This window comes from Vulpes vulpes, chromosome 6 (assembly GCF_048418805.1).
Source record: "Vulpes vulpes isolate BD-2025 chromosome 6, VulVul3, whole genome shotgun sequence".
In the NCBI taxonomy this organism is placed as follows: domain Eukaryota; kingdom Metazoa; phylum Chordata; class Mammalia; order Carnivora; family Canidae; genus Vulpes; species Vulpes vulpes.
In genome coordinates, this window is record NC_132785.1 from 123,342,493 (window position 1) to 123,369,657 (window position 27,165).

General features: G+C 39.3%; 1 protein-coding gene across 8 annotated transcripts in view; it reads left to right on the plus strand.

Annotated features, from left to right (window-relative positions):
* Positions 1–362: 362 nt before the first annotated feature.
* PAPOLA (poly(A) polymerase alpha) overlaps positions 363–27,165 on the plus strand; it is a 58,690-nt gene continuing 31,887 nt past the window's right edge. For 6 of the 8 annotated variants that reach the window (XM_026012547.2, XM_026012549.2, XM_026012550.2 and 3 more), the window contains exons 1-9: positions 363–1,091; positions 17,376–17,549; positions 17,961–18,027; positions 20,515–20,596; positions 22,401–22,510; positions 22,956–23,009; positions 25,479–25,590; positions 26,227–26,316; positions 26,407–26,545. In XM_026012547.2, coding sequence (XP_025868332.1) covers positions 1,084–1,091; positions 17,376–17,549; positions 17,961–18,027; positions 20,515–20,596; positions 22,401–22,510; positions 22,956–23,009; positions 25,479–25,590; positions 26,227–26,316; positions 26,407–26,545 — 836 coding nt within the window. In that variant the 5' untranslated portion in view covers positions 363–1,083. Of the gene's footprint in view, positions 1,092–15,026; positions 15,097–17,375; positions 17,550–17,960; positions 18,028–20,514; positions 20,597–22,400; positions 22,511–22,955; positions 23,010–25,478; positions 25,591–26,226; positions 26,317–26,406; positions 26,546–27,165 lie in introns of all 8 variants that reach the window. The other 2 variants (XM_072762260.1, XM_072762261.1) reach the window with 2 other exon arrangements.

Genomic DNA, 27,165 nt, shown 5'->3' on the forward strand with positions numbered 1-27,165 from the left:
GAGGGGGAGGGATGGGAGGAGGAGGGGGAGGAGGGTGAGGGGAGGAAGAGGGGGGAAGAGGGATGGAGGAGGGGAGGAAGGAGGAGGAGGGGGAGGGATGGGAGGAGGAAGGAGAGGGAGGGGGAGGGGGGAGAAGGGGAGGAGTGGAGGAGGAGGAGGAGGGGGGAGGAGGGGGGGAGGAGGGGGGAGGAGGAGGGAGGGGGGAGGGTCCGGGCCGGCCTCAGACACCCTTCCTCCGGGTTTCGCCCCGGGTGCGGGGTACTCGCCGGGCGCCCCGCCCCCCCGCCCCTCGGCCCCCTCCCCCCGCCCCCCGGGAGCCCAAGCCTCGCGACAGCCCCGCGGTGCGCGCGGTGTCTGGCCCCACTTACCGGAAGGCTGCGGCGCCCCGGCTGCCCGGGAGGCCAGCTCGCGTCCCGCCCCGCGGCCGTCACGGCGCAGCCCGCCCGTCGCCTCGCCCGAAAGCCGCCCGGGGGACCGCAGTCGCCGCGACCCCGGGGGCAGGGCTTCCGGTCACCTCGCCCGTCGGCCGACCCCTCCGAGCGCCGCCGCGGACGCCGTTCGACGGGAAGCGCGGCCGCCGCGGCGTCGGGCGGCGGGGACGGGGGCGCATTGTGAGGTGCCACGTCGCGCCCATCGGCGACTGGGGCGTCCCCGCTCGATGGCCGGCCGGCCGCCCGGAGCCTACCGCGCCGCTCGCACCCGACAGCCGACGCCCGCCACCCGCCACCCGCCGCGGAAGCGCGACGGCTCTGGGGCGGAAACGGCCGCGCTGCCGGCCGCCTCTCGAACTACGATTCCCGTGAAGCTGCGCGGCGCCGGGCGGCCTCTGCGCAGGCGCGCGCACGGCGTGCGTGGCGGCGTCAGCGGTTCTAGAACGTTGCTGTGGTAGCGCTCGGGCGCCATGTTAGGACGAAGGGGAAGGAGGAGAAGCGCTTAAAGCGGCGGGAGCGGTGCGGGAGTGGGGTTGGACCCAGGGCCGAGGCAGGCCCCCCCCCTCCCTCCCGCCTCAGTGGATCATGCCCAGGGCGGCAGCGGCGGCGGTTGCGGGGGGGAAGTGACTGGGCGGTGCCGGCGCAGGAGACGATGCCGTTGTAAGTGATGTGTATTCTGTCTTCTCTGGCACGCCGCGGGGCCTCGGGGGCGTCGGGGAGGGGGAGGGGAGGGGGAGGGGAGGGAGGGGTCGGGACGGGAGGGGGTGGCGCGAGGGCCGGGCCGCGGCCCCGCGGGGACGCCGGCGGGAACCGGGCTCTTCCTGCTTCCTGGCCCGCTCGCCGCCGCGCTTCCCCCGCCGCTTCCTGGCGGCGCGGCCGTCGGGCCGGGGGCCTTCCCCTTCCGGAAGGGCCGGGGCAACCTGAGCCCCGGGCGCCTCTTCCCCGCCCCGTCCGGGGACGGAAGCAAGAAACAAAAAGAAAGGGAAGGAGGAAAAAACAATGCCCGGCGGCGGCGGGGACGGCAGGCCCAGCCGGCCGCGGGGTCCGCGCGCGGGGTCCGGGCTCGCTCCCGGCGTCTCCCGGGCTCGTCGCGGCTTGTCTGCCCGGTCGGCCTCCGCCGCGGTCCTCGCTTCCTCTCGTTCCCGGGAAGCCCCGGGCGTGCTCCCGAGGCCACGCACCTCCGCGCCCGGGGCCGCGCGGGCTGCAGCTAACACCCCGGCTTAGAGCCAGGAGCCTCGCTGTTTGCACCGCCGCCTCCTCCCCGCGGTCCTCCCCCCCCCCCCACGTCCTCTCCATCTCCCCCCCACCTGGTCCTCCCCATCCTCGCCCCCCGGTCCTCTCCATCTCCCCCCCCCCCCCCCGTCCTCTACATCTTCCCCCCACCTGGTCCTCCCCATCCTCGCCCCCCGGTCCTCTACATCTCCCCCCCCCCCCCCCCCCCCGTCCTCTACATCTTCCCCCCACCTGGTCCTCCCCATCCTCGCCCCCCGGTCCTCTACATCTTCCCCCCACCTGGTCCTCCTCATCCTCGCCCCCCGGTCCTCTACATCTTCCCCCCACCTGGTCCTCCCCATCCTAGCCCCCCCTCCCCGTCCTCTCCATCCCCCCCCCCCCCCCGCCCTTTCCCCCCACATCCTCCCCGGGTCCTCTACGTCCTCCCCATCCTCCCCACCGTCCTCCTCCCCCCCAGTCCGGTCCCCCCCCCCCCCAGGCTTCCCCTGGCCCGCAGAGGGGCACCTGCCGGGCTGTCCCTCCACCGCGCGTAGTGTCGGGTGTGTGCTCCCTGTTCTGCGCTGGGAGGATCGATCGAACGCCTTTTGCCTCCTCCTCCCTCCCATCTCCACGGGTACTTTTAATTTCTCTGGTTTGTAGGCTTAAAAGCTGGTCCGTCCTTTTTTGCCTTCTGCTCTCACGAGGTCTGCGTTTTATACTTTATTTTTTCTTTTTCCCTTGCAGCGTTTTAGAAAAGTTTTTCTGTGTTTCAAAGAGGGAGATGTAATCTGAGAAGTCATTGTAAGGGATCGAAAGTAGATTATACACCTTGTCTTCTCTTTTCTTTTTTTTTTTCCTCCCTGCGTATATCCAGCCGTGTAGAGGCCTCAGTAGTGAGACTGCATTTCTTCCATTTCTGAAGATGCGAGTGTGAGAGTGCTCCTTCCTTTTGAGACGAGGGGCCGAATTTTCTTCTTTGTAGTCCCAAATTAGTCTCAAAACTATGTAATTGACACTCGAAGTTTTACCTAAATGCAAAGTAAAGGTTTTGTGACGTCTAGATACCTAACATAGCAGCACCTCAGGTTTACCTGTTTTATTTTTTTTTATCGGAGTTCCATTTGCTAACATATAGCATAACACCCACTGCTCATCCGGTCAAGTGCCCCCCCCTCAGTGCCCGTCACCCAGTCACCCCCACTCCCCGCCCTCCTCCCCTTCCACCACCCCTAGTTCGTTCCAGAGTTAGGTGTCTCTCATGTTCTGTCTCCCTTTCTGATATATCCCACTCATTTTTTCTCCTTTCCCCTTTATTCCTTTTCACTATTTATTATATTCCCCAAATGAATGAGACCATATAATGTTTGCCTTCTCCGATTGGAGGGTATTCTGCTGAGTGAAATAAGTCAGTCGGCTTACCTGTTTTTTGAGTAGAGACCATTTGTTTTTCGCAAATATCATTGATTATAGTTTTACAGTTTTACTTGTATGACTGCGTACCTGTGTGTGTGTGTGTGTGTGTGTGTGTCTGTGTCTTTACAGGTGAGACTCTAACTTTGATACAAGCTTTTTGATACCTGTTTCTCTTTACACAGTATTTAAAAAAAAGGGATTTCATGCTCCTCAACCACTCCTGTCATTTTCGAGAGACCTATCAACATATTTCTGTAAATGAGAATTTGTTTTAATTATGCAGACCTAAAATCTTAGAATCTGCAATCCCTGTTAATTGATTCATTCATGCTTTTATGACTGGTGGAGACAGACACTAGGAGTACTGATTTTTATGGCATTTTTCAGTTCAGAGCAAGTAAATGTTTTTAGTGATGCCATGTGACTTCTTTGTGTTAGCTCACATTTTATTGCACTGCTTGAAAAACAACTTTGTGATGATCATCTCAGTATTACAAATTGATCAGTGATAGGAAATGTTCACCTTAAGAGGTTTTTTTTTTTTAAATTTTTATTTATTTATGATAGTCACACAGAGAGAGAGAGAGGCAGAGACATAGGCAGAGGGAGAAGCAGGCTCCATGCACCGGGAGCCCGACGTGGGATTCGATCCCAGGTCTCCAGGATCACGCCCTGGGCCAAAGGCAGGCGCTAAACCACTGCACCACCCAGGGATCCCACCTTAAGAGGTTTTAATTAGAAATAATGTGATTGTATCTTTTTCTCTACAAAATAAAAATACTTTTTTTTTTTTCTAATTTTTATTTATTTATGATAGCCACACACACACAGAGAGAGAGGCAGAGACATAGGCAGAGGGAGAAGCAGGCTCCATGCACCGGGAGCCCGATGTGGGATTTGATCCCGGGTCTCCAGGATTGCGCCCCAGACCAAAGGCAGGCGCTAAACTGCTGCGCCACCCAGGGATCCCTAAAAATACTTTTATGCCTACTGTTTCCCAGCTTTCTTTGAGGAAGGGAGGTGTACATTTTCCTTAAAGACCTCAGAGCATAAATTTTTTTGGAAGTTCAAATGTATAAAATGGAAGAGTTCAGACAGCAGATTCACACATGGATAATTGGCTTTCCAGTGTGTTTTCTTGAAATGTGAACAATATGCCCACTTTTTTCATTAGCTATCTCTCTCATTTTTAACCCTAATATTCTTAGATAAACTTCAAAAATGTCAGGCTGCCTAGTTAAATAGGCCTTTTTCCTCATTAATTGGCTTTCTTTGTTTTTCATGTTCTGGTGTCACATTGTCTTTCATTTTGTTTCTTTGAAGTTTTGAATTGTGTTTTCTAGGCTTACCATTGTTTTGATTTTCACTTGCATTTTAGTTTGCTTGTCCTGTTAAATCTAGGTGGGAGGGACTGTGGCATAGACCATAGTTGAGCTGTCAGGATGGTTAAATAAAAATAGATTATTGAAGTTTAGGTCGTTACAACATTGTGAACAAGTGTTCATGTTTTGTGTAAAAGTCATACGTAATAGCATATATAATTTTGAAAGACTGGTATGATTTGAGAGCCATAGTGATGAAGCTTCCAAAAATTTTGGTAGTCTTTAGGATCCATTAATAGAGGGTTTTTCTTGTGGGTACTGTTGACATTCACAGTCAGATAATTCTTTGAAGGGGGCTGTTTTGTATGTTGTAAGGTAAATTTAACAGCAGGAGCCCCGGCCCCTATCTCTCCAGTAGTGATAACCAAAAAAATGTCTCCACATGTTGGCAGATGTACCCTGGCAAGATTCTCCTTGTTGAGAATCACTGCATTGATAGAGTATAACACCTTTCTGGGAACTGTGTTCTGATTTCCGCCCTACCTTGTACTGGGTAGAGCCATTATTCGAATCAGTTCAGTTCTGGCTATCACAAGTGTAATAAAAAGATTTGGAGGAGAGTAATCATTGTCAGTGACCTATCATCCCTACCACATTCATAGAATGTTGTTGAAGTTATTGGAAGAAATATTTAGCAAGACTTGGGGAACAGAGGAGACAATAGCTTTACTCCCAAATACTTGGGGCTGTCAGAAAAAATTAGTTTCATGAAGTCGTAACAGGTACAACTGAGACCTTTTGGTGGGTGGTAATGGGTACCAGTGATTCTCAGTGTGATCTGTGGAGGTGTTTGAGGTCCTTTTAGGGAGTACATGAAATTCAAACTATGTTCATAATAGTGCTCAAATGTTACCTCTTTTTTTATTGACATTTTCATCAATGATGTGAAAATAGTAATGGATAATGCTGTTCTTAGGGAAAATTGAGGCAGAGGCACCATATTGGACTAATAGTCATTGTATTTCTTCATCACACATATTTTAAAAAGTTCTCGTTGAAATAGTAAGACATGATAATTTTAGTAAATTCTGACTCTGTCTTAAATAAGCCATGTTAAAATGGGAAGTACACATAAAGCTGTATGCTAAAAAGTAGAATGGTTGTTTTGAGAAAAGCACCTGATTGATTTGTGAGCTAATGTAGTGTTTCTCTCTTGGAGCTCTTTTATCTGGGGAAAAAAAAATGAGCTGTGGGTCTTGACACTTGGACCATTTAACATTTACTTGAAAGTGAAGTGAGCCTGTCTCTTTAAGGAAAACAGCTGACAACATTGGTGGCCAAATGATAAATTTGAACTTTAAGATAAATACTAGAATTTTGGAAAGCTTGTCTCTGTCACTGTGAGACTGACAGCTTCCTGGTCAGTTTTAAAAAAAAATGTTTCTGGTTAGGTTGATAGGGATATTAATGATACATGTTTTTAAAAATACGTATTTTCTAATATGTCAACATTTGGAAAATAATCCTAATTTTGATGTAATAAAATCATACATTGGTAAAAGGCACATTTATTTTTTTCACGGCTGGTTCTTATTTTATTGGACTTGATTTCAGTGCTTCTGTGATGTAAACCAAACAAAGGACTAAATGTTTAGTTGAGGGGATGAAGCCACCCACAAATTTGGGCAAACTTAAGGTAATTGGAATCAGGGAAAAGTCTAAGGGGTAAAAGTCTAAGGGGAAAGCCTTGTTTCCTTGTTTCCTAACAGTTCTAAAAGATTCTAACAGTTCTAAAAGATCAGTTTTATGGAAAAATTCGAAGTGTCCAGATGTCCTTTAGGCAGGAGAAACAGGCAGGACCGGAGGACGTAGGCAGTAGGGGCAGACAGTCTGCAGCACGGACGGCTGGGCTGGAGAAGCCACTTTCCCGTCGGTCCGTGGGACGAGGATGCTTTCCTCAGACAAGAAAAGGCACATTTAAAGTGCAGTGTAGACCTATGGATTTTTTTTTAGAATTTTATTTTTGAGTAATTTGTACACCCAACATGGGGCTCGAACCCACAGCCCTGTGATTAAGAGTTACAGGCTCTACCTGCAAAGTACCCCTACATCAGTGGATTTTAGTGCACTTAAGGGATTTATTGATGTGATTTCAGCTTTGATACTGTAATTAACCTTTAATCAGTTACTACTTATGGAGTTTTGGGGTAGTATCAAAAGAATATCCACAACTATTTGAAAAGGCTATTGAAATAGTGTGACACCAGGTTTTCTTCATATGTGTCTACCAAAACGACTTGTCAAAAGGATTGAATGCAGAAGCAGACAGGAATACAGCTGTCTTTGATTAAGCCATAATTAAGGAGATTAGCAATAATATGTAAGACAGTGAGATTAGTGTCACTAAATTTTTTGTTTCGGAGAAAAGTTTTTAAAAATTATGTTAACATGTAACAGATTTCTTGGTACTTAACTACATAAACACTTAAAAATTGGTCCCCTTTATAATTCCAGTGCAGTAAATGTTGGCAGACATAATCCATATAAGCAAAAGATCCTTGGGGCCCTCAGTAAGTCTTAAGAGTTGTAAAAGGAGTCTGTGACCAAAATGTTTGAGAACTTGAGAATTGCTGCCATATAGGAACAGCTGAGTGCTGCCCCAAGCTGCTATTTCCAGTGGTGGTGTCATTGTAGCATTTCTGGGTGGTTTTTGGACAGTTGGGAGGGATGGACACACATGTGGTTTAAATTTTTTTGTTGTTGTAGATGCAGAACTGGATAACCTTTAGGGACGGTAACAGTGATTTTGGGTTTCAGATTTTAGGATTTAGAGATTGCGTAATGAATTACTTGGTGCCAAATAAATGTTGGCTGTGGTTTTGGAATGTAGTGTTTTACCTTAAATCTGTTGTCAGTTCATGTGTTTTGATGGAGAAGTTAAAAGATAAGGTATTGGGATTGAATACATTTATGAGCCTATTCAGTTCCTATTCCTATTCCCTAGTCACCCCCATCCCCTACCCTCATCCCTCCCAGGTGAAAGCATTCTGGCCAGAATGAAGCCATTTGGATCCCTATTTTTTCATATTTTGGTGGGGAGGGAGGCATCTTTTTTCTGTATGTTCATTGCTCTGATTATTCAGCAGCTTTTAAATAATTGCATATTCTCAGTTTATGATTCACAAAACAGCATTGGAGGAGGTATTAGTTCCCTTTAAAGTTGGTTAAATGGAGGCTTGAAGTAGTCACATGTCCAGCGTCTTTAAGGGTGCTTTTAGTTGTAGATAGGGGTTTACTTAATTCCACTGTGGGTTCTATGTTCCGTTCTCATTCCAGTACTATACGATCTCCTGTGGACTTTTTTGGGAACTGTGTTTGATCAGCTCAGTTGGAATCCGTTTAAAAGTCTTAGGTAGAATTAATTTTCAAGATCACATTTCTTGTGTGTAAAATATTTGAATCTCAAGATTTTTGTTTTGTTTTGTTTTTTTACTGGTGACATGTATTATATACATGAAGGGTATGTAAAGTATAAAACACTACTGAACCTAAGATCTTAGAATGTATTTTTAGTTTTATTTATTTAAAGCCATGTACAGGTTTACTACTCTACATACTCCCATTTTGTGACCACCGCGTTCTGTGGATTGTGTTATTTTTTAATCTTTGGGTTGTAGGTCTGCAGAATTAGGATTTAGAGATTCACATTTGTGGAAATTTAAGGATTTGGGAAGGAAAAAAAGTAGGGATTTTGTTAGATATCTTATTTTCTATCTCTTCTGTCACAGAATTGTCTTTCAAATTTGTATTCCTTCTGTGTTTTGTCCAGAAACTAGCTTCTTGAATTTTATGATGGCTTTTATAGTTTTTGGGTTGTTTCAGAATAGGGTTCCTATCATTTTGGTCATCAAAAACATCTTGCATTTCGTGGAGTTAGTGTTTTGATACTATAACAACATATTTTTGACTATTAATACTTTTCTAATATATTTTTATAATTTTTCAGGTTCTCTGTTTTATTTAGATTTTCTTCATTTTCAAGTTGTACTTGGCAAACTGATGCTTAAGTACTGTAGTCTGGCTGGTTGTTGTTTTACTTCTCCCAGCCCCTTGGGGAGAGTGGGCAAAGGGGCAGTTGGAAATGGCCTTAGGAAGGAAGAATAACTTAGCCATTATTATAACTGAGAAATAAGTAGTCTTTCTCTGCATAATCAGCCTTGCATTTCCAAAGTTTCGCCCTGAGATTCATTAGACTTTAGTCCCATCGAGCATAAATTATTACTGGGCCCTCTGCCTATTAAATATTGGCTGAATACGTTTTTTTTTTTTTTTTTAAGATTTATTTGTTTATTTATTCAGAGACAGAGAGGCAGAGACACAGGCAGAGGGAGAAGCAGGCTCCATGCAGGGAGCCCGACGTGGGACTTGATCCTGGGTCTCCAGGATCACACCCCGGGCTGCAGGCGGCGCTAAACCGCTGCGCCACTGGGGCTGCCCCTGGAATACATTTTTTAAGAATATAGTGAGGTCGTAAATATGTTTGGTACCACTTATACAGAATACATGGAGGGTGAATTAGTGATTCTTTGTATAATTTCTTGGTGATCAAATACATTGTCTTGGTTATTGGCTTGACTAAGCTACTAGTAAAATTAAAAAGTTCTATGTTAAACTTCTTGTAAAAGAGATTGTATTATTTGAGTTAAGAATTATTATTGACTGCACATTTAGGTACTTTAGAAAAAGATCTCTTATTCCTCTTCTATCCAGTGTCCTTTCTTTCCTGCTTAATCCCAATGGGCACATTTATGTTTAGGGTTAAAGTCTCTTTACAGCAAATTATATTGCGGTGAATTGTTACATTAAATAGTTTTTTGATTTGTCTGATTGCTTCCAATGAAGACTGTCCAGCAAGTGATGCTTCAATTTTAACTTGACTAAAACTGGGAAGAAATGATAAGTGTTTTCTGTTGGCTGGTAGCTATTAATTTTAAGGCAGTTGACTTTGTTGATACCCTAGGGGACAACATATTCCACATGTCCAATATGAGGAGGCAGGGATTCATCAATAGTTGGGATGCACAGTCATTAAACATTAACTATTTGGGAAAACGCCATTGGTGATTTGTTATTCTTTCCTTGCCTGTGTTAATAATCATCTGTCTGGATGATGCTCTCCCTCCGACCCCCATCAAAGCCATTTGGAGTGCACACCTCCTTAAGGGTATTCTTTGGGATAGCCTTGATTCTTTGTTTCTGTAGTATTTATTTTAAGCTTTTACTTTACACTAACTTGTTTTAAGGATCTGTATCCTAGACCAAATCTAAGATGGTCACTGAGAGCAGAGATTGTCTTTTTATTCCTGAGTTTAGTGTTGTCTTTCATACATATTTAGGAGTTCAGTATATTTCAGCCTAATAAATGCTATACTTTCTGGCAAAATGAAGTTAAATGAGAAAAAGGTGCTTCAAGAAAAGAATGGATTTCTCCATGCAATACTACAATTAGAAATAGTAAATGCACAGCAAACTATGCTTTATTTATTGCTCCAGGAAACTGCTAAGGCATCAGGATTATCAAACTTCATCAGTCCAGTTTTTCTGGGATCCCTGGGTGGCGCCTGCTTTTGGCCCAGGGCGCTATCCTGGAGACCATGGATCGAATCCCACGTCGGGCTCCCAGTGCGTGGAGCCTGCTTCTCCCTCTGCCTATGTCTTTGCCTCCCTCTCTCTCTCTCTATCATAAATAAATAAAAAAATTAAAAAAAATCCAGTTTTTCTAAAAGATTTTATTTTTTTTATGAGAGAGAGAGAGAGGCAGAGACACAGGCAGAGGGAGAAGCAGGCTCCCTGTAGGGAGCCGGATGCGTACTGTATTCCAGAACCCTGGGATCATGACCTGAGCCGCAGCCGCTCAACTGCTGAGCCACCCAGGTGTCCGAGAAATCCATTTTTAAAGTCTTGTTTATTTCTCTTTACAATGATGTGTTTTGAGTAGCATAAACTGATTTTTAAAAATTTAATAATCAAAACGCTAATTATTTTAAATTGAACATTTATTTTGTGTCCCTTGCTGCCAGGGACTAATTTTAGGGTGTTATTTTTGCCCCCTTGCTACCACTTAGTTTAATGGTGAATGGTAGAATTAGATGATTTTGACCTTTTGTATGACATCATGAAATAAACCTTTATAAAGTGCGAAGTGAAAATATCTTAGTTCTTTTTGGTGTGCTTTCATGTATCTATAGCCAAAATTTTTTTTCAAATATATAAAATTATGTATCAGGAAAGATGTTATAGACACTTCAGCATAGAGATTAGATGCCTCGGTTCTTAATCTGGCCCAATGAATTTAGGCAAGCCGTTGTTTCTCTACTTTCTTCATCTTTAACATGGAGAGAGTTAATAGTAGAGTTGTTAGGAACAATTGGGAATATTGTAAAGTACTTGACATGTTGTCTGGAATATGTTGAGGTTTCAATGAATACTATTATCATAATTATATTCCATGGCTTTTTTTCAGCTGATAATGTTTGTAGGCATCTTTCCATGCTACTCACATATAATAATCACCTCATTCTTTTTATATGGCATGGTATTATGTTGTTAGAATGTACTGTAATTAACCAGTCCTCTATTATATTAGTGGATATTTAGGTGGTTTCCAGTTAGTATATTGTATACAGTGCTCCAGTGAACAACCTTGGGCATCTTTTTGTGTTATTCCTATGAGAACGGTCAAATTCCACAACTTCTGGAGTCACAGAGGTATTTACTCCACCCCCTCAAAGAGGATAATTCTGAGATAATGGGCACTACTTATTTCAAGTTTATTGTTGGATTTGGGGCCTGTATTTGGCCTGTCTTATCATCTATTGTACCCCTATCCCACAGAGGCTGGAAAATTTTTTATTTATTTATTTATTTTTTTTTAAATTTATGATAGTCACAGAGAGAGACAGAGAGAGAGAGAGAGGCAGAGACATAGGCAGAGGGAGAAGCAGGCTCCATGTACCGGGAGCCCGACGTGGGATTCGATCCCAGGTCTCCAAGATCGTGCCCTGGGCCAAAGGCAGGCGCTAAACCGCTATGCCACCCAGGGATCCCTGGAAATTTGGATTTTTGTGTTACAGTTCATATATTGGAACTGTATTGTGAATTAAAAAGAACATGTTTCCCCAACTTCAGGTCCTTTGGTTTGAGTCTTGTGTCCTAGTATTTCTGTAAGATAGATTTTTTAAAAGATTTTATTTATTTATTCATGAGAGACACAGAGAGAGAGAGGGGCAGAGACACAGGCAGAGGGAGAAGCACGCTCCATGCAGGGAGCCTGAACATGGGACTCGATCCTGGGTCTCCAGGATCATGCCCTGGACTGAAAGCGGACTAAACTGCTGAGCCACCCAGGCTGCCCTGTAAGATAGATTACTAGAGGTGAAGTTGCTCTACATAAACTTTTAAAATTGATACATGCATTTTTAATTTTAATGAATATTGTCAGATTGCTTTTATGTTCATTTCCATTGTGCTGGATAAGAGTGCTCATTTTCTTTTTTTTTTAATTTTTTTTCTATTTATTTATTTATGATAGTCACAGAGAGAGAGAGAGAGAGTCAGAGACACAGGCAGAGGGAGAAGCAGGCTCCATGCACCGGGAGCCCGATGTGGGATTCGATCCCAGGTCTCCAGGATCGCGCCCTGGGCCAAAGGCAGGCGCCAAACTGCTGCGCCACCCAGGGATCCCAAGAGTGCTCATTTTTTTACACTATTACCAATATTGTATGTTTATATCTTTCATTTTTAATTGATTACTTTCTGTAATCTGACAGAAAAATAGTTGTCGTCGTTTCCTTGCCTGATGTGCAGTGAAACTTTTTTTAGTTGATTTAAGAACTCTATGCATTGAGACTATTTGTCTTTTGGGATAGATTGCATGTATTTTTTCTTATCGTTTGTTTTAACTTTGCTTATATTTTTGTTGTATAAAAGCTAAAATCTTTTTATGTAGGTAAATCTTGTGTATGGCTTTTGAGTTTTGTGTGTCTTGCTTAAATATGGTTCTAAAAATTGTGTTAATTTTTAAATATTTTGAAATATTTCTAGTTCTTTAATATTATGGCATCTAGAATCTAGATTTTAAAATGGATAACCAAACCCATTTGAGTGTTATTTTCCTCAGTGACTTGAAATGGTTATTAGCATAATGTATCCAGAGATTGATCATACTTTGTATATATAGCCACTAAACTACAGTTAACAAATCCTAGGAACTTATATATTTTTTTTGTTTTTTTTTTTGTTTTTTTTTTTTCCTAGGAACTTATATTAATTAGCGCTATCATTACCGTACCAGAGTGGTTCTTGACATTTCAAGTATACCTATTAAGTTAGATACTTAAACTTTTGAAGTAAATATATAGCTGAAATAAGCAACCTACAGTCATGCACTAATTTCACAAAAATGTACTATTCTAAGTACCTAAATGTTTATCCTAAGTGAGTTGTGTTACCCTACAGCCTAGCATCGGGAAAGGACTTTTCCTTTGAGTATTGTGCTTGGAAACTACTCTTTAGTATTAATAGATGTGCTATAGTTTTTAAATTCCTGGTTTGCCATCCAGTGTAAAGAGATTTAGTAAAGTCTAATATAAGTCCCTAGAGGTACAACTTCTGGATAATACTATAACTAGTGACAGAAGTGAAACCAGGTATATATAACTATATATATAGTATATATATAACTAGTAGCTGTGAAATCAAGTCTGCATTCTTTCTATTTTATCAGATGGCTTCTGAGTTAAGAACAAACTTATAGAAAAAAAGAATTTTGAATTCCAATACCAGAAATCATGGAAGTTTTTAAGGAAGCTGTTTTAGGAAGATATGCTTGGTAGGAGTGTGGATGGTGGACTGGCATGGCAAGGGAGAAAGAAGAATGGGAACAAGGTGCCAAGAGTCAAAGCTAGTGTAGTCGGAATGGAATTGTTACAGAGTGTTAAAACTTAAAAAAAGAAAGAAAGGGAAAAATGGGCACATGTCCTGTGTAAGCTTTGCTTTGATGAAAATATTTTATTTATTTGAGATAATGTGAGAGCACGAGCAGAGGGGAGGGGCAGAGGGTGATAGAGAAGCAGACTGGGCTCAATCTCAGGACTCCGAGGTCATGACCTGAGCCCAAGGCAGATGCTTAACTGACTGAGCTAGCCAGACACCCCTGATGAAAGTGTTTTAAATATTGCAAAGAAAATATCCGGGCAGCCCTGGTGGCCCAGCTGGTTTAGCGCCACCTTCAGCTCAGGGCATGATCCTGGAGACCTGGGATCGAGTCCTGCATGGAGCCTGCTTCTCCGAGAACTCTGCCTGTGTCTCTGCCTCTCTCTCTGCCTCTCATGAATAAATAAATAAAACCTTAAAAAAAATCCCATTATCTAAGGCAGAGAAAAATTCTGCAAATACTTAACACTGTTCTCACCTGCCCCCGCCCTGGGCACCACTCCTGCTCACCAAAACAAGTGGAATGGGGAAGTAATATCTTGCCCTCTCTTTTGATTTTGAGAGGGAGCAAAGTACATATATGTACTATAAGTGTAGGTATGTATTTATATCTCACTCTGATCCGGAAAGGATTAAGACAGAATGCTTTAGTCACATGTTAAAACCCAGCAAAATGTTTTGCATTAAAGGTTGAGTGAAAAGGAAAAATAAGGATAGAAATACAAAACAGCAAGAAATTAGGGTACGAGTTCTTACAGACAGTGATACTTGTGTTGTTGTAGAGAACTTGTCGGATGGCCCGTTTCACTCTGAGAATTCAGAGTATCCTAAAAGTAAAGATAAATCCTATTCGTGAGATGAAAATAAGCTGCTCAGAAAAAGCACAAGTGTTCTTCATAGTAAAAACCTGAAAGACATTTTAATGAATCACAAATACTGTATGTAGTTCTGTATCTAGTCTGGTTTTTGTTTCATGTAATTGTAGAGTTTTATTTTAAATATGGACTAATGTCTGAAGAAAACTAAATGCTGGTAAAAAATGTCTCTAGAAATGATCTCTAATGTGTTTGAGAATGGGAGGAATAACTTTGCATTGTTAGGATTGATGGCTGACTGGTGTATTGTTCCAGGAGAAGGTCTGTAAAGCAGAATCCTTTAAATTACCCACTATTGGAGTATGTATTTTTGTTTTGTTAGAAACAAATCAGCAAATAAAAGATCTTTAAGTTGTTTTATCACTCTACTTGATTTCTCATATTAGAATTGAATGGAAAACTTGACTTTCTCCATTTGAAGTACAGTCATGGTTAATGTTTCTACTTGGGACATTTTGGATATTTAAAGCATATGGCAGCCTGGAATTTCTAGTCCAGCTTCTTAAGATTAAGCCATTTTTTATTGGCTTTTTATTTTGTAATTTTCAGAACATGTATTTCTTTTTTTTCTCTTTAATTTGATTTTGATTTATTTTTATTCTCTTAGATGTGTTCTTGAATCCGTGTATGTTCTTTGTAAAATTTTTTTAATTTTTTAAAGATTTTATTTATTTACTCTTGAGAGACAGAGAGAGAGAGAGAGAGAGAGAGAGGCAGAGACGCAGGCAGAGAGAGAAGCAGGCTCCATGCAGGGAGCCTGACGTGGGACTTGATTCCAGGTCTTCAGGATCGCACCCTGGACTGAAGGCTGCGCTAAACCGCTGAGCCACCCGGGCTGCGCCTGAATCGGTATATATTCTATATGTGTACGTGAATTAGATATATGCTCTATCTATATTATATGTGTGTAGATATATGCTATATATGTTCTTTCCTGAATTAGATGGGACAAATAAATGTGATTTTAATTTAGATGATGTGACTATATTTTGAATAAAGTAAATAGAAAGCTATAATTTGCATCTGATTTGTTTCCCTATCAAAATGTTAGTGTGGAAACTCATAAAAATCAACATATTTTTCAAATTAGGGTGAGCAGATTTGATGTGAATTTAGAAACATTAGTTTGTATCCTAATATTCTGGTGTTATTTTTGAAGTAGACAGGGCCTTTCCAAGCATTGTTTTTTGTGTGACAAAGAAAAACTTGAATATTTGAGAAAGAAAAAAATGGGGAAGATAAGTAAGTGAGCCTTAACTTCACAGAGAGTGGGTATTCATATTTTGTTGATGACCCAACTCAACTGGTAATGGATTTCCCCATCAGAAAAGGAACGAATGCAGAGAAACATACTCCTTGCTCAAAACAAAACAAACAATCCAGTTGAGGTTTATTACCTGAAGTTACGAAAATGTGAATTCATTTCACACTGGACTTGAAATCTCTCCTTGTTTGAACAAAGTCTGACTAGAGTGAGCTTGCACTTGTTTTCATTTCTGGCTTTACTCAATGTTAAAATAATTTATTAAAGTATTCGTAACCCTGTGTGATAGTCACAAAGGGTTCTAGTTTACTTGGAGAAACTCCTATGAAGCAATGAAAAATACGAGAGAAAGATCACTTTGGGAAATGTAGTAAGTGTACTCTTCCGTTTAGTACCTAATTTATCTGAAATTAGAGTATGAAGGTGAATTCTCAAATGGTTAGGCAGCTTTGAGGGCTACATTTCTGAGGTCAGTTTTATGGAACCTGACGATAACTATGTGTTTATTGACAAAAATCTGAACTAGCCAAGACATGAATGCCTTTACACTTAGGTTAATTTGTATATTTTAATCACGGGAGATGCTACGTGAATTTGAAAAATAGGACATTAATGTAAGATATATGTGGTCTGAGGCAGTGATTGGTGGTCATGTGGATCCCCAGCTCTGTGAATTAACATAGCATTTATATAGCTTTGCAGTTCAGGTTATAGAAGTAGGAGAAAGGATCTGACATGAATTAATTGCTGTAACAGATAATATATCTGACTTACATTTATTTAGTAAATGTTATTATAAACCTGGATTAAAATTGAGACCGTGCATAACTAGATCAGAAAACATTGACTAGATAATAAATGGACCAATGGCTAACTTAGAAACAAGCAGTATAGGCTTCCTAGCATTCTTAGTTCTGTGTTGATATCAGAAGACAAAATATAGAACATTGTCCAGCAGTTACAGTACAAACCAGAACCCAATTGATAGTTATTAAATGCATAATGGGACTTCCTGCGTAGGATTCTTGGATTTGGCACATTATTGCTTAAGTTGATTATTGCACTTCATTTTTTCCCTTTTCAGTGTAAAAAAAAAAATACATACTTAGAACTTGGAAAGAAAAATAGGGGTGTGTATGTATGTATATACATTTGATGTATGTAATTCAACAAAAAATAACTAGTCAATTTAATATCCTAAAGCATTTCAAGCATGCCATTCCTTTTTAAATCATTACAGATTTAAAATACTGATTGTAAAAATCTAGATTTTCTCTTAAAATGGGAAAAAAACACTATTGGAGTACAAATCTCTCCAGAAATGTGTATTAAGCTTAGTATGAATATAGTGCCCCCCCCATTCTGCAATTGATCTTTGTTATTTTCCCTTGTTATTTTACAAATTTTATTCACTATGAGTCAGATTACTAAATTCTGTTTGTGGAGAGTCTCTTGTATTGGTTAAATAGTGTTTTTGTAGTGTGTTTATCATGGCTTTAGAAATAACAGTATAACAGATTTTGGCTCCTTTTCAAGAACTAAAGTTTCTCAGAAGTTCACTATGTTCTAGATTGTGTTTTCTCTACCAGTATATTTGATCTGGATTCTTACAGCTAATTTAGATATTTAGGTCATGACAAAATTAAAATACTTGGAAGAGAAATGGAGTTTTCTTTTTGGTCACTTGCCTTTAGTTGGTTAATTTTTGTTGTAAGATGCCTTTTGAAAGCAGTCATTTTAGGTATGTCAGGAAACCAACTGTGTAGAAATGCATTTTATTTACTAAAGCCGTTTTTCTAGTCAAACAGCTTGTTTCAGATTGTAGAAATCCTTTGGCAGTAATTTTATCTAATTTTGTTTGTAGTCCAGTTACAACGCAGGGATCACAACAAACTCAGCCGCCCCAGAAGCACTATGGCATTACCTCTCCTATCAGCTTAGCAGCCCCCAAGGAGACTGACTGCCTGCTTACACAAAAACTAATTGAGACTCTGAAGCCCTTTGGGGTTTTTGAAGAGGAAGAGGAACTGCAGCGCAGGTGAATACACAGATACATATTTTTCTTTTAATTTATAATTTTTTATCAGTGTAATAAACTAATTTTGAGGCATTGTCTACTCAGAATTATTCTCTGAAATCTTTTTCAGACAAGAATGATGCTTAGAAAAAAACCTTTTTTTTCTACATATAATTTTATTCCCTAAAAAGGGGTTTTGATGCTTTTTTTGCTTATTAAAGTACAGAATTGTCAAAAGGGGAATGCTTACTCAGCCAAAGGAATGCCTTACCCAGTGTAACAGTGCCTACATACAGTTAACTACTATGTGCTTACTTTCTGATAACTTAGAAACTGGTTAAAATTTAGGGAGCAACCTATTGAGAACTGATATTCATTTTTAATTAGTAATGAAACCACTTGATACTTGATTGATATTTGCTCTATCAACAGGATTTTAATTTTGGGAAAATTAAATAACCTGGTAAAAGAGTGGATACGAGAAATCAGTGAAAGCAAGGTAAGGTGACTTATTTGTATATGAAATAATTTGCCAAGTGAATACCAGCAGTCTTAAGTAAGCTCTTCCTTTTTGAGTGGATTTAGAGTCTTGAACGCAAAGTCCGTTGTAGACTATTGATAACATGACTTCTGTTTTGAGTGAGTGTGGAACCTTATGTGGGGCTGGATCCTGGGACCCCGAGATCATGACTTGAGCTGAGATCAAGAGTTGGCCCCTCAGCTGACTGTGCCACCCAGGAGCCCCACGAATGAAATGTTAAAAAGGAAGTTTTCTTTGAGATGAGCAGCAGATGTCCAGATTGAAGTATTTGGTACTCATTTTTATCGAATCTAGTGTTTCCTTAACCTTCTATAGGAAATACAACTTCATTTTAATGGCATTTTTAAAATGTTTAAAACAGTAGTCAAGTAGACAAAGCCAGAACTTAGATTTATTGAATATGAAATGTGAGTACTGCCTCATCAGTGGTCTTGTTTCAGGTACTTAGTAAGTTTCTTTAACCAGTAATTCTTGATACAGTTCTTCCTGCTGGTTTTACTGAGCATAAGAATTTGTGTTTGGATGAATGAAATTAATGCTCATTCCTGTTTACATTTATTGGTGTCCTTTTCTTTATAGCGTAGCTGCAAGTAGTAAGTTGGTTAGGGAGGGGAATGACATTAGGCTTCATGAGTTTCGATCCTTTGTGTCTGCATTTTGTAGAGAATTTCTTCCTCAGCTACTTAGTTTTGAGACTTGATACGGGATTTCTTGATGTTGACACTGTTGATATTTTGGGATCAGAGAAGTCTTTTTTTAGGGTGCTATGCTGTGTATTGTAAGATGTTAAGCAAAACACAACCCTGGCCCCTTTTTCCTAGATAGACTCTCTCTGCCCCCTGTGTCTCCAAATTATGACCAAAAATATCTCCAGACACTGCCCTATATTCCTGGAGGAGTGGAATCATCCCTGGTTGAGAACCAGTGATTTAATACACAGTTCCAATTAATTTTTACAGTATTTGGGGGAGAAATTACATAAAATCTGAATTTTACTTCAGTTGTCTCATTTGTTGTCTAACAGTCTGAGACTTAAAAAAAGATTTTTGCAATTTAAAATATTTTGTTATGACCTGAATTAAAGAATCTTAATTTATAGGTTACAGTTATTGAGATGGCTGTAAAACATACTAATGTCTAAAAGTGTCTAATACAACAGCCATTAATAACATGTGGCTAATTTCAGCTTAACTGAACTAAAATTAATATTCAGTTCCTCAGCCAGCCTAGCTATGTTTCACTGTAAATAGGTGTGTGTGTTTGTATTTTTATTTATTTACTCATTTATTTCATACTGTAGTGGCTATTATATTGGATAGTTTGTTAGAGCACGCTTATCCAAAAAGACCGTTTTACTAGAGAAGTCTGTAGATCATTGTTTTCAGGTTGTTTCTTTTTAACTCCCGTTGTAGGCCTATTTCAGCAACATCTTATTGTCTTAATTTAAATAACCAGGCCAACTTTGTAAGTGAGGTTTTTAGATTTCTTTTTTTTTTTCCCCACAGGTTTTTAGATTTCTAAATGTAGGAAGACAAATGTTTTATATGTATATAGATATGGTCCTTTTTCTATAAGTGATGATTAAATAGGCCCTTAAAAAAACCAGGGGAGTCCCTGAATCATTACAATTTATTTTTAAGGTTTTGGGAGTATGAAGTAACACTCTGATTTATGTTACTTGGGGGAGGTGAGGAGGAGTGATTGGTATTTTGGTACTGAATAAGACTTTACTGAGGAATTAGAAAGTGAAGAGAAACATTGACCAAGCACACATTAAAATTGTTTTTTGTTTGGACAGGTATCATCCTAATCACCAGTGGCATTAAGTACTCACCATAGTACTTTACAGTAGTACCAGGGTCAGGAAGATGATTTTTAAATGCTTTCCTTTCTCCTTTTTCTTGGTGTTTCTACTCTAAGACACTATCAGTAAGTTTTAGTTCTGTTGGAAGTCATCCCACCAAAACCTTTTGGAATCTAAACTGTTATGTAGCAGTATTGGCCTTAAAGTCACTTTTGATATGGTAAAATTACATCTAATGTAGTATGGAATATTCAGTATAATCTTAATGTAATTTTTTAAGCAATCAGAATATGTTTTTTGTTATATTTTAACATTCATGATATGTGCAGCATCTTGGTCACGAATAAAATCTGCTTGTAACATTGCTTGTATGGAACCACATGTTCTCCCGTACACTAGACCTCTTTTATAGCAGTTTCCAGGAATGTGGCAAAATTCTAAAAGGGTATGGGTCACTAGAAATTGCTTGAATTTCAAAGTTGGTTGATATATGAAGACCCGGTATTTGGTAGAGCTTATGGAGTTTGTTTACCTTTCATAAGTTTGCACTGAATTCTTTTTTTTATTATTATTATACAATGCTACTTGAAATAGTTTCTTTTATGCTCCACTGACAAAATACCCATATTTTGTTTAAACAGAATCTTCCGCAATCTGTAATTGAAAATGTTGGAGGAAAAATTTTTACATTTGGATCTTACAGATTAGGAGTACATACAAAAGGTAAATACTGTTTTAATTATTTTGAAGGAATACTTTTTTTAGTTCCTAAAAATCGTAATGACACATTCATTTAAATTACTTGTGGTGTATCATACAGCTTAGGTTTGCATGGAAGGTAGAGTACTTCAAGGACCTTAAAATTGGTTAAGAAGATAAAAAAAAAAAGGCTTCTAAACCTTCACTGTCTAATACGGTATTAAGTAAATTAAACATCAGTTCTGTACAGCATAGGAAATATAGTCCATAGTATTGTAAGGATGTTATATAGTAAGAGGTGGTAACTACACTTAGAATGGTGAGCAGAGAGAGCATAATGTATAGACTTGTGGAATCACTGTGTTGTACACCTGAGGCTCATATAACATTGTATGTCAGTTATACTTGAATTTAAGTAGTAAATTCAGTTCCTCAATAGAAGTAGATACGTTTTCAGTGTCGATCAGTAATGTTAGCTAATGGCTACTGTGCTGCAGAGTGCAGAGAGAGAACTTTTTTCTCCATTGGAGAGTTCTTTTGGACAGGGCTACTTTCTGTATCATTTCCTCTCCCTGAAGAATATCAAGTCAGGAAATCAGAAAAAGGGAATGAAAGCTTTTTCTAAAGACCTGTGGTCTTCTTTTCCCCATCCTTGTTTTTTTTTTTTTTTTTTTTAATAGTTGTAAAATATAGTTGAGCAAAAACCAAACCACGACAGTGTCTGCAGCTGTTGGTGATCACTGTCCATATTTTCTGGCTTACACTTGTACTATTTTATGCAAATACATGGTGAAAATGTTATCATGGCAGAGAACATTTACTGGATTCTTTCTGGGCACTGAGCTGATAAGAAGCTTTTGGTCTTCATTATCTTATTTATTACTCAGTTCTCTTATTCTAATGTAACAAAAAGATGTGTGAGACTTAAGAGAGGCAGTAGGCTTAAACAGTTTCTCCCAGCCATCTCTTGGCAGAACTAGGATTCTTCAACCATAAACCACCAGCTTCTATGTTAAAAGGCTCTGCCAGGATAGTGTTCTCTTTTTTCTGGCATCCTTCCTTCTCCCCATGTCCCACTGCTCTGTGCCAGCTGCAGTTAGTGCATTTATTCTTGATGTATCCTGTGCACTCTATGCCTTTCTCCCTTTCACGTACATGCTAAATATACAGCCTTCAGAGTAGTGCCTTAGCTCTTGGGTCTTCTAGGGAAACGACTGTGTTGACCTGATTCCACATTGATTCTTTTATGATCCCAGTTATTGATTTAAGTCATCTTTGTCATGTTCCCCCTAGGTACTCAGTGCTGGCCTCCTTTCAAGCACTAAATTAGTAACAAATATCTTACCATGGTCTGCCTCTTTGGATTTTTGCCAGTAATCCTTTTTTGGAGTTTATTTTGTAGGTCCCACTTAGGGGCCAGATAGAGGCCTGTGAGCACTACTTACATCATGTGTGGAAGAAAACGGTTTTTGTTTGGTTGATTTGGTTTGCTAATGAACATGGTCATAACCAATGACATCAAGATGTTGGGTGTATTCTTGAATAGTTCCCTCACTTTAACATAAAAGTCTCATCTGAGTCCCCTTTCTTTGACTCCCAGGTCACCTGGGCCACTACAAATATAGGATGCTGCAGGAAAAAAGATAGCCTAACAATTAGGATCAAGTTTTTCCTCTACTGACCAGTAATGTTTTTTAAGGGGAAGGGCACATTTTTAGAGGCTCACCAGCATAATGTTAACAGATTCTCAACATCAAGTACTGCCATAATATGCAAAATAATTTTCTTGTAATAGTAATTAGTGGTTGATGGGCTTAATTTTTTTTAGGTGCCGATATTGATGCGTTGTGTGTTGCACCAAGACATGTTGATCGAAGTGACTTTTTCACCTCATTCTATGATAAGTTGAAATTACAGGAAGAAGTAAAAGATTTAAGAGTGCGTAAATGTTTGGGGTGAAAGGGGAGGAATTATGAAAATTAGTGAAATTCAGCAAATTTTATGCTATAGACATCATTTATTGAACTCTTGCAATTTACCAGATCCTTTCAAGTGCTTAACACATATGCTTGCATTTCACTCTTTACAAGCCTGAAATAAATTTCATCTCACAGAGTTAGGAAATTAGGCAAACAAAATAAATATTAAGCAATGTGGCCACAATCACATCTGAGTGGCTGAAATCAAGGATTTGAACCTAGATTTGTCTGATTTAAGAGCCTAGAGTCTTAACAGCTAGCTGCTGAGAACCTAGTCGATGTCAGGCATTATGCTAAATTATGTTTAAACAATTTCAAAAGTCTCATTCACTTTGAAGTACTAAAACTAGTATAGGTCTAATCTATAGTTTCAGAGACACTGAACTTACTTAATTTTCTTACAGGCTGTTGAAGAGGCATTTGTACCAGTTATCAAACTGTGTTTTGATGGGATAGAGGTAAGGTATAATTCAAATAGACAGTTCTTGGTATGCGTAATGTTGATTGATGTAGGTTAAAAAATGATTTTAATTGGTGAGTTGATGTGATAGAAAGAATTAAGTTTTTTTTCAATAGAAGTGACTCCCTGTTCTTTGTAGAATATCAGTTCTAGTCTTTTAGTTTTACTTATTCAGAGAGAGGGAGGGGGAAGGGAGAGAGAGAATACTAAGCAGGCTCCACACTGGGCTTGGTCTCATGACCCCGAGATCATGACCTGGGCCAAAATCAAGAGTTGGATGTTTAACCACCTGAGCCATCCAGGTGCCCCACTTTTAGTGTTAGGGGTTTTTTTTTTTTTTTTCCTTTCCTTTTTTTTTTTTTTTTAAGAGATTTTATTTATTTTAGAGAGAGACATGCTGGGGGCAGGGGCAGAGGGAGAGAATCTCAGACTTCTCGCTGAGTGTGGAACCCAATGTGAGGCTCGAGCCCATGAGCATGAGATCATGACGTGAGATCAAGAGTGAGGATCATCTGACTGAGCCATCCAGAAGCCCCTTAGTCTTTTTTCAAAGAGCCTCATGAAATTAAGAGCCAACATATAGACCATGAAACATTAACTAAGAAATGCTGCTACAAAATGGTTTATTTGGTAGGTTTTCCATTTACAAATTGATATACTTTTAGTCTTCTTAAGGCAATAACAACATATTTTTACAAATGGAACTTTGCCTTGACTTCATTTAAATTAAGTATTTAAGAAGTTGAGAGGAAACTGACCTGTTAGTGTGCTGAGGTATTTTCTGATACGGGAGGATTTATGAGTTCGGATTCTTGAGGTGAATTTATTTCTGCTGTTCTCTACATTTATAGTGAAGGCAGTTGGAACAAAGCTGATAAGACAGTGAAGCAACTTCAGTTAATAACATAACTTCTGTCATATATAATGGTGCTGGAAAGTCACTGATAGTGAAGATTATAAAATCTTGGAAACTGGGAGAATAATACGTCAGTGTTAGGCAAAAAAGACCACTTCTATAATTGTTGCATAAGGATGCCCAGATCTGTCATAAAAAGTTGAATATGAATGATTAACCTTAATTAAGTAGATACAAAATGCTAAATTTAGTAAAGGTTTGTCAAGTTCAGGTAGATTTTGCTGTCAATGTTTAAATAAATATAAAATTAAATATTTATATATGTAATAATCTGTAAGGTATCAATGTCCTGCTTTCCCTACAAGAACATTACCAAAGAAGAGTGAACTTTTCAGGATGCAGATGAAAAGTCAGATGTTTACTTGAAATATTTAATGTGTGTTCATTTTCTGTCCATACATTGTATGTAAAAATAACACTATCTTAGGGAATGTCTTTATCTTTGAACATTTTAAGCATTTTATATTAACTTGGAATGGCAATCTCTGTCGACTTGCTTTTTGAGTTGCCAGTTTTTGAAGGCACATAATCTTTATTTCTGTTTAAATTGGGGGAGCTACTGGACTTAGGAATCTGTTTCATTGGAACATTAATGCTATACCACAAGTTAATTACTTATAAAAATGTACAGCTGTTTTTCTTATAAAAGTGTACACCTATTATGTAGGTGCAGGTTTAAATGAGTTTTCACAATAAGCTCTTTTAAAATACTGCCTTCTAAAGTGATCTTCTGAGTAGAAGGCTTATTTCTGGTAGCATCCAAAGTTTGGGAACCATGAAATCCTGCCCTCGGGAATAATGACCAAATCCATGCTAAGTTTCTTCACACTGTCACCTTTCCTTGGGAAAAAAAAAAAAAAAAAAAAAGGAGGGGTGCCAGTGTGGTTCAGCTGGTTAAGCATCAGACTCTTGGTCAGGAGTTTGGGTCCTGCATTGGGCTCTGTAATGGGCGTGGAGCCCACTTAAAAAAAGTGGGAGGTTTTTTGGTCAGTTGCATTCTATAAGCCTTCACAATTTGTAGTGGTTTTTTTTTGTTTGTTTCTATTTAGTCAAAACTAAGTTGGGGAAACCTACTGTAATGTTATAGATATGTAAGTTCTTAAATATAAGGAGCCCCCTTTTTACTGGGAGGTATATTTGGGCTAAATATAAGAATGTTGGCCTTATAGTTGGGGCACCTTTAATATATAATCAATTCCAGTTTATATAGATGGAGGACTAAACAGTTAATTTTAAATAGTCTTGCAGTAGATGCATTAATAAATTTAGTATAGCCAGTAGATACATTAATAAATTTAGTAAATCAAACTTAGTAAGCATAATTAAAATGATAAGTAAGTATTCAAGTTCTCTTGAATAGTTCCATGTTTTGACATCTGACTAAAATACCTATGATATAAATTAATGGACTTTGGAGTTCTGGAGGCATTGTCTTGTTTGTAGTTGATGAGAAGATCCTGGCTTAAAAGAGTATTAAGTATTTTCTTTGTTAAAGAAATGCCTTAAAATAGTTTGATGGATATGGAATATTAACTTCTATTTTTGTTTTAGATTGATATTTTGTTTGCAAGATTAGCACTGCAGACGATTCCAGAAGACTTGGACTTAAGAGACGATAGTCTGCTTAAGAATTTAGATATAAGATGCATACGAAGTCTTAACGGTATGTTAAAAATAAAACCCACTTCCATTTGCATAGTAGCAGTTTTTGTCAAATATGAAATAGATTATGGAACCTTTTATAGCCATGCTGTTTACTAATAGTTAAATAAAATATGCTTTACTTAATAGACTGCAGAGGAGTATGTGGTAATTTATCTTACTAGTATCGTGCACTGTTACTTCTTTTGTTTCTGGGACATTTAAAGACATTTGTGCTTTATTAGGTGCTTTATTAGGTTTCACTGCATTACCCTGTGGTCATGATATTCTTTGTAACCTTTTCAACTGTTGTGTTTAAAGGGGTTACTTTTGAACACCTTCATATTTACTTTGCTGTTGCCATGCTCTCAAAGAACAATTCTTGCGAATTTAAGTGGATTAAACCCTTGTCAATGTGTCTGGACTGGAAGAAGTCTTAATTACATGATGAGATGAGATTAGGCAGATTACAGATTCTTTGGTTTATAGTAATGCGTGTGATAGGAGATAAGAGTTTTATTTGCCTTTTTTATTGAATTAATATTACCGTTTCTATGAAATAAGTTTTTGAGTTTGACATCAATCTTAGAAAATTGAAGAAAAACATTATTAAACTTTGATGATTTAATGTTCTGTTTTTTCACTCCCTGTTAATCAGGTTGCAGGGTAACCGATGAAATTTTACATCTAGTACCAAACATTGACAACTTCAGGTTAACTCTGAGAGCTATCAAACTGTGGGCCAAACGTGAGTTCAGAATTTGTTGGCTAGCTTATTAAAAATGTTTCAACTTTTGTTCAGCACTAACTCTTCTTTTTGCTTTTCCCTTATCAACAGGCCACAACATCTATTCCAATATATTAGGTTTCCTCGGTGGTGTTTCCTGGGCTATGCTAGTAGCAAGAACTTGCCAGCTTTATCCAAATGCAATAGCATCAACTCTTGTACATAAATTTTTCTTGGTATTTTCTAAATGGTATGTGTTTAGATTATATTAAAATAAAATTGATTGTAGACACTGAAGTTTAGTCTTATTTCTATGACATTTCTGCAGCTGGTTTCAGATTCAAATTTTAGTTCATGATGTAGCCATTTAGGTAGCCTTGGGGAGATCATGTGTGTAAAATGGCAAACCTGAATTCCTTTCCTTTCCCTTCCCTTTTCCCAGGATAGTAAGGCAGGTGCTTTTTTGTGCTTCCTTATCCTCTAAATAAACCCTGAATTTTAGCTGTCATTTCTGCTAAAATCCAGTGAATTGATACCAGTTTCAGGAAGTTGGATAAAACTTACATATACCGCTTCTTTTACTCTTTGGATTCTTCTAAATCTATAGGTCATTGGAATTTTTTTTTTTTTTTTTTTGCTTTCAGCTGCCCATTTATCTTTGGTAAAATATTAAAAATGTATGTATAAAAAACTTTCAAGAAGAACTACAGATGTGTAAAAAAAAATAGCAAAGTGTCCTCCTTTTGAGATTAGTCATTAACCCAGAAGAGCTTTTTTTTTTTAAGCTTCCTCATTTCAGCATACTCATATTTGTCAATCATTTCCTTTAAGAAAAGTGAGATGAATTATTTCCAATTCATATTAGTTGCC